Below are 13,340 nucleotides of genomic sequence, written 5' to 3'. Positions count from 1 at the left end.
ACAGACAGGCAGAAAAACTGCAATCAGACAGGAGAATCTTCTAAAAAAATTTCCTTCAGCCTTGTATTTTAAAATAACCCACACCTGTTATAACCTGGGGTATCCTTATTTAATATTCTGCATGTTCTCTAACTGATTTATTTCTTTATCACTTTCAGGTACATGCAACAGGAGCACAAGGCCTTTTATCTGTGATCTTACAGCAGACTGGTGTCCTGTGAGTACTTGGGCATGAATAATTCCTCCTACTGAAAAAAATAAAGTGACAAATTACCTTATTGAAAATAAGTTTTCAGTCAAACAATCCAGATGGGTAGACTAGCAAAATAAATGAGTTTTCAAAAAGAAGAGTGTGGATGTAGAAAAAAATTTGGTAAGACATTTTTCTCAACTGATCATCTATTCATGAGACAAGCAGCTGAAGCAGGGCTGACAGGAAGAGAACATTTTTTCAGATCAGCCATGGAAATACTGTAACTTAGAAGTTAATAACACAGCTAAAATGCCTTTTCTGCCATTGCCAAATTTAAAATAAATATTTGCCAGAAAAGACTATAAATAAGATAAAGCAAGGAGGGTGGGCTGTGTTATTTCTGATAGTTGAGCAAATGTGAGACAATGGGGCTTGTATATGTGCAGGAGGCTTGGTACTGCTCTGCCTCTGCTTGGTGCTATACCAGGGCTTGGCAGGACTGAACAAAACATCAGTGAAACATATGATGAGGGGCTGTGTGACCAAAACCAGTAATTGATAATGACAGAAACTAAATTTCAAGATTTTGCTCTACATAAAATTAGAATATATAATGTACTGATTTTTTAATAAATATTTATAAAGTTAATTTAAAAACCAGGCATATGCAAGGAAGGTATCACCTTTAGTGATCCTATAGTTTTTCCCTATTTTCTTTCCACTCTTGTGTAAGGATGCCAGTGGGTACCCTCCCAGGAGCACATACAGTGCTTTCTATCAGCAGGCTCCCAGCAAGAGTGGAGCTGTGTAGTGATTAACTGAGGAACCATTTGGACACTCTCTGGTAAAGGGAACAGATACACACAGGCTGCTATTGCTGAGCAGTCCCAGTGCTGGGACCTCAGAGAGCTGAAGTGCTGTTCCACCAACACCCTGAACTTCCAAAAAGCACTGTGAAACACCTGGAGCGCTCCCTTTTGGCAAAGGGTTCTAGCAAGGGATGGAAACAGTTCTTCAAGAAACCATAGAAACAGCTATGCTTCTGACAACAATCAAGCTGCTGCTTATGTTCTGTTATTTTTAAGGTGAGAATACAGACGAGCTTCAGGACCTGGATCTGAGCTAGGGTGTGGGTGGGTGTGCATGTGTGCACATGTGCCTGGGGAAGCAGTGCCTGTGTTCACACAGTTTCTTCCTGATCAGCTGGTTTATAAAGGCTTATTAAAAGACAAAAGGGGAATGAAGTTCAAAAAGAAGCATCCTCTTGTCAGCAAAATAATTTTATTATTTTCTCTAAAGGTGTATGATTTAACCTCTGTTTATCTGGATACAATAATCATCTCTGTGGTTACTTCAATTTATATTCTAACTGAATATGACATGTGCATCTTGTCTCTTCTGCCTGGCAGCCTCTCTAAACTCTCCTATTTTCCACCTGGAATGCCTCAAACAACAGATAAGGAAGTTTGCAATTTTATATTATCCCTTTTAAAAAACTCTTTTCTAGTGTCTAAATATTTTTTTCTCAACACTTAGGCATTTGTAACTCACACTAAACTGACTCCCCCCCTGTCTGTGAACAATAGTGCACCTACTTGTCTCCTGTTTCTTCCTGCTGACATGGCACAGGTCAGTGAAGGTGCTTAAGTGTTCTGGAAGTATCAGCCAAGTGGCTTCGGTCACCCATAACTACATCTACTTCAGAAATGAATTAAATGGCTCGCCCATGAATGCAGCACAAATCTCTCAGTAAGTACAAGCACAATCCTGGCTGTCAGAGTCCAAATTCCTTGCCCACCTTCTTGTTATGGCTTTTGCAGCCAGTAAGACAAAGAGCATCTTTAATGTACTGGGGCACAGTAACAGCAGCAGAAATACATACAGCTGCCAGTAAACACTAGTGATAGCCTCAGGATAGCAGCATTTCATTTTCTTGCATGGCTTCTTTTATAATTCCTTTAATCTCAGTTTTCTGAAGGAAAATGCAAGCTGTATTTGGCAAAACCCAAACGGGTTACTCCTGGGATCCGTACCCCTCTGTATTCTCCATCCTTGTAAATCCTTGCATTTTCATGCAAGACTGAGCGTTCAGCTGCCATGAAAAGCTTCAAAGTTCCTTTTTCAGATCTACATTCCAATGCACCTTATCAGACATGGACTGAAGGACGAAGAAAGGCTGACACAGTCAGAGAGTCGACCCCTGCTGAGTTTTTGGGCATGGAAGCCTCTTTCACAGAATATGTAAAGAGCCCAGTGCTCTCAGGATGAATATGCAAGGATAACCTGGAGCTGAGCAAGGAACAAAGAGACCATCGACTGCATGAGCCTCAGCTCAGCATGACACTGCAGGGATTTGTCTCTGGATTTCAGAGCCACTGGAAAAGCTGGCAGAGCTCTCCAGAGTTCCTGCTGGTACCAGTAACAAAAACAAATCCAGGGCTAAAGCGATCAGATGAAATAATCTCAGAAAGAGGAAATGGGCTTGTCCATCTGTTTATACATGGCCTAGCACAAAGGCTCCCTGGACAACATCCAAAGATATGACAAATGCACAAAATAATGAGGAATAATTATAATCTGGGGTGCTGAAAAATCATAAACAGGTTGAACTTGCTCAGTAATGTCATCAGCCCCAACCGGACAGGCCCAGTCACGCATGCACCGTGCAGCTCCATGGCCTCATGGCTCCTCTGGTGTGACAGGCTGTCAGCAGCCTGGGGCTGCATCTCCACTGACACTTGCTAAATATACACAGGTTTTCAAAGCAGGCCAGAAGGAACTACTTTAGGTATATGTATTGCATATCTCCATGCTTTTAGCCCCCATTTCTGGATATGCTTTTTCACCACACATGCTGAATACAACCTTTATTTTGTATGAAATCATAGTTCTGGAAGAGCTAACAACTTTGCAGATGTTGATGGGGGAACCTTACAGATAATAAAAAGCTAAGTAACAAAACAGCACCTGTCTAATATCCAGGTGGTGAGAAAAACATTAGTGTGGTCCTCAGTGGAAAGGGAGCTCTGCCCCCAGCAGCAAGGGGGCTACTGCCAACAGCCACTGCACTGGGTTCTTCGAGGGCTTGGGCTCAGGAACATCCAGAACAATGGGGCTGGGGAGGGATTGTTGTTTTGGTGGATTTCATGTATTCTATTGATACCAACTGAAAAATGTATCATGAGGGTAACATGGAAGCTAAATGCCAAATTGGGCTATTTATTTTATTTACTTCTAGCTGGGTCAAACCTTAATGCCAGAAAAAGAAGGAATTTCTGTCACTGGCAGCAACAGAAACAACGTCAGGCATAATACTTGGAATGCTGTGATCCTTCTACTGCTGCAATGTGGAAGTGATTCAGCTAAAAACAATAACCATGTCATGCCAGAACAAATAATTTGAGTCAAAGTTGCGGACCTCTGGCTTCATCTGGCTTTTTAGAACTGCCCACAAGGAGCAGAACACAAAACTGTGAAGCATCAGATTATACACACATGACATTCGTGATCAATTAAAGCACAAGAGGTTTATATGAGATTTTTCATTATTTTAGAAAGAAAATAGTTCCATTTTTAATAAAGATATTTTTCATTTAAAAATATTATTTTAAGCAAAATAATAAAATAAAAATTGGAATTAAAAAATATTAGTTTATGTATAAACAAAAAATTTCAACTGTTCACTTTCAGCAAGTATTTCTCTGTCTTGCTGGTTCAGAAAACCCCAGAATATGAGTCTTTGTCCCAGACCAGGCCAGCTTTAAAAAACATCCAAGCATATGAAATCCATATAATGTGTCAAATCATTTGTCACAGATTTCCCCTCTGCTCCTACCTTGGAAATTGTCTCTTGCAAATGCCAAAGAAGAAAAGTGAACAAGTATATTATGGTCCTAAAAACTTCCTGGTATGTGGTAATCTCTCTCCCTATTTTCCAGCTTTGCCCACTTCTGTCGCTTTAGATCACAAAGCACCCAAGACATTTTTCCCCAACAATTGTTTATGCAAACTTTTGCACAGTGTACCCTTATCCTGAGCTTCAATATAGCACCAGTGAACATTAACAGTGTCCTCTAGACTTTGTAATAGATTGTGTGTGTTGTGCATGCGCAGTCAGACAGGCAGAACAGCAAGAGCAGTAACAAATACTTTCTTTGGCACGGAGACCAGCATAAGACTGATCCAAACCTGGGGTTTCAGTGACTGTAGCCAAGGCATCTTGGACATGGGGCACAGTGACTGCCCTGTCACCAGTTACACACTCCAGCTGCAGGGTCAGAAACCACAACCATGTGCACTCAGAGACTGCTGGGGTATAGCTTTGGCCACCAAGGGTCACATGTTGTGCAGTCCAACCACACGTACCAGTGCACAGTGAATGCGCACACTTCACAATTTAACTGCTCCTCCTTTTCCAGCTGTCCGTTCCAACAATCCTGCTTGTTCTTCTGCTATTTGGGCACATTAGTGAAGTAAGTGACTCAGGAATATTAACAGGAATAGTTGTAGTGTCAGTGTAGGAAGGAGAGGCCTTCTCTGCAATTGTTCCAGTCACTGAGTTTAGCTCTGCCTACTTGTGTTATAGGATCAGATTTGAATAATAACATGAATCAGAATGATAGCACATTCTTATTTTCTATTGCAACAGTCATTATTAGATTCTTAACAAAGAAGCATTAACTCATGGTGGAGAAGTATCTTTAGGTATACAATTGCTGTTGCAAATGATTGCTAATTCCCACTCTAAAATGTGCAGAAAAGACTGAAGTATCCACATATACTTTAAACATATACTTTAAAAAAAAAAAAGACAGCCTCTGCCTCTTTAACAGAACAACCAGCTGCCATCCAGGAATGGGAATTTAGACATTGTCTTGGGATTCCCAGTAGCTGAAGCACTACTCTGTGTTGTCAGAACAATCCTGAGGCTCACCAAGCACACACAAGGGAAGGTACCTGATCAAAACCAGCACTGACAGCTGGTACATTTAGCACACCCCTTAAAGGAGCCTGAAGATCCTTTTTCTTCTCTCTAAATGTTACCAACTTTGTTCTATGTCTGTTTTAAAAGCATAATGATGGGGAAGAAATTGAAACTAGAGATTAGTGTCTGATAGGAACAAAAGGGTAAGAATTATTGCTGTGCTTGAAGAAAAAAAGACATGAAATGCTCCAGTTCCTTAGATACAAAAGAAGCCTTTAGCATCTTGACACTTATAGTGACAGTATATATATATCTATATATCTATATATCTATATATATATATATATATATAGATATATATATACACATATATACATATACACTCTAACTCTGAGAACAAACAATACTGAGAACATACAGCAACTTAAACAGCAAGCAGTAGATGGCAACATTCTACTGTCAGCCAGCATTGCTTGGTTGCTTTTAACTTGTTCATTCTGGTGGGGTTGTCTCAGACACCTTCTCATGGCACACAGTCCTGCTGATCCTACAAACTAGGGAGGTGAAAGCAGATCTGCTTGCAAGTTGATATAGTCAGTGACATTACAATATTTTAAGACACGTTACAGTTTTTATGAAAATCAAGGAGGGTAAGTGATCCCACAATACCAGGAAAAGACAGGCCATCACATGATAGTGTGGATGTTCAACTTGGGCATGGATTTACTGCAGAGGGGAGGAGCACTCAGCTCTTCCCCCTCTGCTAGCATCAGGAACAACAACCATGTGTCTGTGCAGCTCCCACAATCATAAAGGTCTGAATCTAGTTTTGCCAGTTCAGTCAGTAAAGGTCAGTCACACTAAGACACACATACAAGTGACAGATTTTGTCAAGTTTTTAATAAAAATATGCACTTTACCTCCTTCTCTTTGAACTATGTGGTACAGATGAACCATATGCAGAATAGACTCTAGATCTTGATCTTGGTAGCCCTTCTCATGCATGTCTTCCACTGAGTCTGGATAGATGACTTGATCTCGTAGTGTTCCAATGGACATGTAGGGCCTGAGGAACAATACAGGGAAACTGGTAATCTGAGGATGGCTTCAAGTAAGAACATCTTGCTGATGCTCTTTGAACACAGTGAAAGGCTTTAAACACTATGTTGTTAAAACTGGATTTATCCAGTGGGTACGTTGGGGGTGAACATTTTTCTAAACTTACCTTAGGGACAATGTATTGTTTCTGTAACAGTTGATTACATGGTAACAAAAAGGGTAGTGTTAGCATGGAAACACAATGACATATTAGGCAGAATAAATATTCACTTCATAGCCCATTTTGAATGCCTTCACTTGGACCTAGCAGAGCTATCCTCTAATCAAAGTTTGGTATTCTTAAGAGATTTAGAAATTGATTTAAGCACACACAGGTTAAAATCAAGTTGTAACAAAAACATTGCAGCTCTAACTGGTAAAGAATTCCACGGTGTAGCAGGAGACACACAAGTCAGACAGGAGAGCACTGAAAACCTTCTTTGCACTGAAAACCTTCTTTCCCTACTTTTCTGGAGTATAGAATTCAGACTCAGTATACCTTAGCTGGCTTCAGAAGCTGAAGCCTCTGAATTGCACTGCCTCTGAATTGCAAAGTAGCACACATTGAAGGGGTTGGTCACCTTAAACCTCCCAGCACCAGCCTCCCTTTGCCAAGTACAAGGCTGTGCTGTATGTGAAGCAGCTTCTTAGTCACTATAATTCCAGACCATGTAATACTATGTCTTAATAGACAAGCTCTCTCCAATTTGAAACCAGAGTCCCCAGTCATGGTTGGGGAATAGCTATGGCAAATTGCCACAATGTCATGAGCTGTGCCCAGCCTCTGGTACAGCCCAGGACCCAAAAATCCTCCTAGTCCCAAAACAAAGAAGCTGAAAGAATAGTTTCACAGCTCTCTAAAAGATATCAGGCCATTCAGGTTAAGACAGCAAAGGCAACCTAAGACACATCTACTTGACCATTTCCTTCGCTGGTCAAAGCATTTCTTGTGAAGAACAAATATCCATTCTGTCTCAAAGCTGCTGATAGCTCTTGGAAACTGGAAACACCACAGGAACAGTCTGTGGGAGTTTGATTTTGGAAGGGAAAGTCAGAGCCAAAGAACAGTCAGGCTCCAGACTCTGTCCTGCTTTCTGTGCCAAGTGTTCCACAACTCCCTCTGGGTTCATCTGCTAAAACAATACTAGTCTTATTAAAGCTGTAGTGCCAGGGGATGATGATAGGGAGGAGCAGTCAAAAGTGGGCCAGCAATGAGAAGGCTTCCAGGCAGCTTGCTCTTGCCACCAAGAACTGCTTCCAACAACTTCACAGTGTGTTAAAAAGTGGTCAGTTTTCTTCCCTAAAAAGCTCTGAACCTGCGTGGCGGGAAGGTCTCAGTCATGCAGAGGCTTTGCCTGGCAGAGATGTGTGATACCTAAGCAGATTTCTTTCCTTCCCTTGGAGGTGTCTGCAAAAGGGTGGATTAATCCACTGGTATTCTGAGAGTCCCTAAAATACACCACAGAGTAATGTGAAGGAATTCACAGTGCAACAAATGAAGAATTACAGAACTAAAGCTGCCATAGAAACTAAAATTCACATGCAAGGTGGCATCAGTTGCATTGGTTTTAGTGCTGCAAACATCCACGGTGAACTGTCTGTACCTGCCTGTGGTTAAACTACTTTCACCACCAACTGGGTGAGGATGGGAAGGGCAGAGGATTTGAACTCTCTGCAAATATTTGGTCATCTCTGTTGTGGCAAGCACCCAGATGGAGCAAAACCAGAACCACAAGTCAAATGCAAGTACTGCTTGCTCCTCTTTGCTCACTGTTCTGCTCTCTGCTTATTGTGGCAATAGTACTGCTTTAGGCTGCTGCATGAACACTAGCACCAAGTGCAGCGAACCACTTACATTAATTGTGATATTACAAAATCTCAACTCTAAACATTAAGTAACTTTATGAAGTAATGAGCTATTACATATCCACAATGGTCTCCATCTGAAATCCCAAAGGGTTTGACTTCATGCATGTGTAGAAATCACTTCACTTGCTCCAAACTGCTGCCACCTCTGGGACAGAAGAGCAACTCCACCTGTGTTCAGAAAGGTTTAAGTCAGCGGGTAAGACTGTGTAATTTAGGTGAAGCTGCAGGTAAGGGCAAGGAGGACAGTTACCTATTGTATAATTTGTCTGGGGTTTAATACCTTACTCTTGTGAAGTATGATCCTGTAATGACTAGCAGCTCTGAGATTTAACCTATAGCAAAACAGGGAAAGCAGTACTCAAACACACTGTGCCAGGACACTTGGTGCCATCCTGTTTACTGAGTCACCAGCACTGCTTCCTGGCACAGCTGGGTTTTCCTTCTGGCCTCCCAGCTGAACACACCAGTAATACCAAGCATGCCTCTCCCCACCTAGTTTGTAAAAATTACAGAAAAGCCCAGCTTGAAGTGGAGTAACAAACCCCATCAATTACTAATTAACTAGCAGAAACAAGAATGGCTTATAAGAAAACTACTTTTAAGAGGCAGGAACCATGTGTCCAAAGAGAGAGTTTCCAAAGCAGAAAGAGCCTAATTATATACTATACCAGTCAGAGTCCTCAAATGGAAGGAGGGAGACTTTAGTACCAATCTTTTTTTTTCCCCAATGCTCCCCAAGATAAAATTCAGTAACTATCCTAACTATTTACTAGCATTGTAAAACATTTAAAGGGGGATCTAATCTTATTTAGGTGCCTGCTCTCAGGAGAGATAAATGGGTTTAACATTTAGCTCTCAGTTTGGCACCTAAGCTGCAGTAAGTGGCAGATCACACATACACTTATATGTAGAGATTCCTATAGGTTAACTCTAGGTGGCTCCCTTTACCTACTACATAGATATTTTGGACCATTTTCCAAAAGCTCAAGATCTCTGCCTGACTATCTAGGGGATACTCTCCATATTTGAATTTTCTATCATCTTGCTTGCCAATATCATAATTTTATGAGCTGCTACACTTTGTCTGGAATCACCTCAGAAAAACTCCAGCTATTGCAATGCTCCTGGTTTAGATTCATAGTAAAAATTCCAGTTTTCACCAACAGCAAATCTTGATCAACAGTGATCAACAAGAAACAACAGCCTCCACGAATCAAAGTAACTGAATTCTGAATAATTCTTCAATGACATTAATAAATAAACAGTCAAAAACGATGGCACCACCACTACAAATTTGAGAAAATAAAATGTCTTGAATGAATGTGAATTAAGTTCTTTCTGAGTAGAGTTGTATCCACTGCTCTCAAACAGAATGTGCTATCACCAAAGAGTTAAAAAATAATAAATAATATTTATCAAAATTTAAAAAAACACAACAGGCTATTTGTTTATCACACTCTGTCTAGTTCAAGGGATTTTAGGGCCAGCTAAAGTTTCAGTAACTGTTCTAAATATATAAATAATTGATCTGTCTTTAAACTACCCTACACTGAACTTTGCTCTCCACTCATAACTGGCCACAAACATCCTCTAAATATTTCAGATAGATCAGTTACCTAGTGGAAAAGCCTACCAGAGTGCTAAAGACCATAGTACCAAGGAATATAGTTAACAGGAAATGAAATGCACAGTATGAAAGGCTGAATTCTAAAAGTATATAATTAGAACCTGGTATCAAAGGCTGAAAAAAAAAAAATCACTCTGTGGCTCTTTTTTTCCCTTTTTTTTTTCTCCCCCCCAAAAACCTGTGCACATTTCTACAAATAAACAATCTAGGAGCAAATAATAACCAGAATGGTAAAAGAAGCCTTTAAATTGCTATTCATATTTAGCTATCATCTTATCTCATGATTTTTCACTATTACCAAGATCATAGACAGAATATTACTAGAGCTGGTCAGATGGCCAAAATGTTTAAGGTGAGCAATTCACATAATTATTCAGTTCAGCCTGTTTGTATCTTGTGATAGACACAGAGCACACACAAACACATGTATAATTAAAATAAAACCCCAAACAATTTCTACAAAATTTTAACAGCTAATGCATTCTGAAATAATTATACCGCTTGCAATGAAGCAATCAAATGGAAAGAAAAATACTCTCCTTTTCTTAAACTACCTCTGGCAGTACTGATGATAAAAGGATTATTTGGATGGATGAGCATGAAGATCAATGAATTGAAGAAAAAACAAAGAGCTGTTCTGGACAAGGTTCTAGACTGTCAGTCCCACCAGGCATAGTCCAGCCTGGGAGGTGTTTCTGAGTTTTATCATAGCAGTGTAACAAACTGAGCAAGGCAGTTTCCCTCTTCTAGAATGATCCCAATTATTCAGTTTTGTAGATGAGAAGTGACACCTTATTTCAGAGGGAGGAGGAAGTGTAGACAGCAAAGCCTCTAGAGCAAAGGCTGGTTTTGCTCAGGGTTTCTACAATGCTTAGTTGTCCATAGTGTAACTTTTTCCATGCACTGTGATATGAATACACAAGTATTCATAGAGCAATAGTGAGAGTTTCTGCAGTGAAACACCCGCCAACAAGCGAGAAGCCATACACACTGCTCTGACTTCCTTCTGCTATCTGCTGTGAAACACTGCATCACACAGGACAGAACATGACAGAATAGACACACCATGTATATGGATACATGGAATATTATTATAGGCATTTTATAAGCATTATTGGTACGTGATGCGGCTCTTCAAGGGAGCTGTAGTAATAAGAAGAAACTGAGATTGATAGGGTATAATTAATGCAAGATGTTAGGCAAATAACCAAGCCTGGAAAAGTCTTCCCTCTTGGGAAAGCCACACTCTCATCTAAGCAAGGTACATTCACACATGATGAACTAAAGAAAAAATCCCACCTGCAACATTCTCCCATGAGACCATGACATAAGTAATGGATAAAGAACGATGAAGCAAAAACCCAGTGTTGTGGGGATTATTCTGCATTGTCAGCAGAAGAGACTCATCTCACCTAGAAATTATTCATGTAAGTCTGAGTTAGTTACCCCTGGCCCTCTCTGTAGTCAGTGGTGTCATCTAGTGAGCTGGTCCTAGGACATAAAGCAAGCAGCTGCAGTGACCCCAGCTGCAAGACTGTTATGCATTATGGAGTTGGTGATCTGTGGAACAGCTGCCAACCATGGGCCATGGGCCTGTGCTATACACTGTGTTGGGCTGTGCTGCACAAAGAGCTTGGCCTTCAGGCCTGTGCTGCACCACACTTATCTCCTGGCTGCAGGATGAACTTTGTCAGCTAATCTTCACTGAGGAGCCTGCAAGCAGCTCCCACTTGGCACCAGCAATTATACTGCCAGCTTGTCCTTGTCTTTATCTTGAAGTGAAGCAGTATGTTCTCATGGTAACATCCTTTGGTCTGACAGTGGAAGTGACAAATGGCATTGTTTACTCCTAAGAAAATGCTACCAGAGTGCTCAAAACCATTGTGCCAAGGAACCTTAGCACAGATGGGCCCAAGTGTAGCATATGCTATGCTGTGACTAGAGGTCTGTCTGACGATGCAATATGCTGGGCTCCTAGCATCTGATAGGACTCAAGAACCACAAAACTGGTGAAGGGACTGGAGCATCTCTCCTAGGAGGAAAGAGACCTGGGGGTGTTTAGCCTGGAAAAGTCTCAAGGGGATCTTATCAACTTACATAAATACCTGAAGGGAGGGTGCAAAGAGGACAGAGCTGGGCTCTTCTCACTGGTGTCAAGTGACAAGATCAGAGCTAATGGGCACAAACTGAAACAGGAGATGCCATATGAGCATCTGGAAACAATTTTTCACTGTGAGGGTGATCCCGCACTGAAGCAAGTTTCCAGAGAAGCTGGGGAGTCTCCATGCTTGGAGATACTCAAAAGCCATTTGAACATGGTCTTGAGCAAACATGGTTTAGCCTGGAGGCAGTCAAACACAGAACTAGAACCTAAAAAATGTGTCAGACTGAGCAAACCATGGAGAAGTTGGGAGAAGGCTGAATTACCTTAGAGCTAGGACACAGTTCTGGAGTTTTGGAGCCCAGGACACAGGGGCAGGCAAATGGCAAAGCCTAAAGGGCATGGGAAAAACTACTACAGTCTCTTCAAGAAGGTTGGCTATGTCTACTACCTGGATTTTTAAAAGCATAGAGCATCATAACAGAGTTTCTGATTGAAAACTATAGTAGGAAGGAGGAGAAAAGACTTATTCCCAGGGAAGTTGATACCAGTTGTTAGAGCTTTCAGCTGTTGTTCCCTTACAAAAGCCACCATCCTTTCAGTCTTTTCATATCAAGCTTTTTTTGACAGGCAGATTTTGTAATTTATGTTTCCCAGTGCTTCTTGTTGTTATGTAACCAAATTGTTTCTCATTACTTGATATGTATAAGGCATTTGAACCGTACTTTATGATGCTCCTAGGTAAAACATTATAGAAATAGTAAACAGTTGTCATTCTGTTCATCTGTCAAAGATCCTTTGTTGCACAGTTGCAGGACAGGTGCATTAAGCTGGACATAACTGCTCAAGTCGGACAGAGTAATGAGAGCTTAGTGTAGAAACTAGGTCATGTAAATGCAAACACCAGATTACTCCCTAACATGCAACTTCGTCTGTACCACTGCTAAGCTACACAGAGTTCTCAGTTAACCTCTAGGTGAATTTGCTCCCCTGACACTGTATCAAAACTAAATTTTAAAGGCAAAAGAAGTTGTGGATACCCCATTCCTCTAAATGTTCAAGGCCAGACTGGACAGGCCTCTGTGCAATCTGGTTAGTGGAAGGTATCCCTGCCCATGGCAGGGGGTTGCAACTGGATGGTCTTAAAGGCCCCTTTTAACCCAAGGCATGCTATGATTCTTTGAGCTGCTTGTATCAGCAAAATGAACCTAACACAGATAAAACAGATTGTCATTGTTTTGCAGGATAGAGCCGATAAACACCAGCCACGTATTCAGCTCTTGCAACCAATTAATGGCTTTGTAATTATAAAATGTTTGTCAAGCTTAACCTGGCTATGTACTTAAAAAAAGTTCAAAGCTTATTTTTCCTAGCTTTTAAATGAAGTTTCATAAGCAGTCTGGGACATACAAAGATGACTGGAGTATAACTTGAGTATTTATCAACACATCTCAATTCCTCACCCACATTTGGTCCTCTCCCATAGCCACAGCTTGCTCCACACAGATGCCCCAGTCTGAAGACACTA

General features: G+C 40.9%; 1 protein-coding gene across 1 annotated transcript in view; it reads right to left on the bottom strand.

Moving 5' to 3' along the window:
* The window catches only part of ABCD2 (ATP binding cassette subfamily D member 2), a 42,559-nt gene that overhangs the window by 7,326 nt on the left and 21,893 nt on the right, over positions 1 to 13,340 (bottom strand). Inside the window, exon 7 of the mRNA XM_023918631.2 lies at positions 6,038 to 6,183. Within this exon, the coding sequence (XP_023774399.2) occupies positions 6,038 to 6,183 (146 nt within the window). The remainder of the gene's footprint in view (positions 1 to 6,037; positions 6,184 to 13,340) is intronic.

Source organism: Cyanistes caeruleus, chromosome 4 (genome assembly GCF_971803275.1).
Source record: "Cyanistes caeruleus chromosome 4, bCyaCae1.hap1.1, whole genome shotgun sequence".
Classification (NCBI taxonomy): Eukaryota; Metazoa; Chordata; class Aves; order Passeriformes; family Paridae; genus Cyanistes; species Cyanistes caeruleus.
The sequence above is the reverse complement of the archived record's forward strand: the minus strand, read 5'-3'. Positions and strand labels throughout refer to the sequence as shown.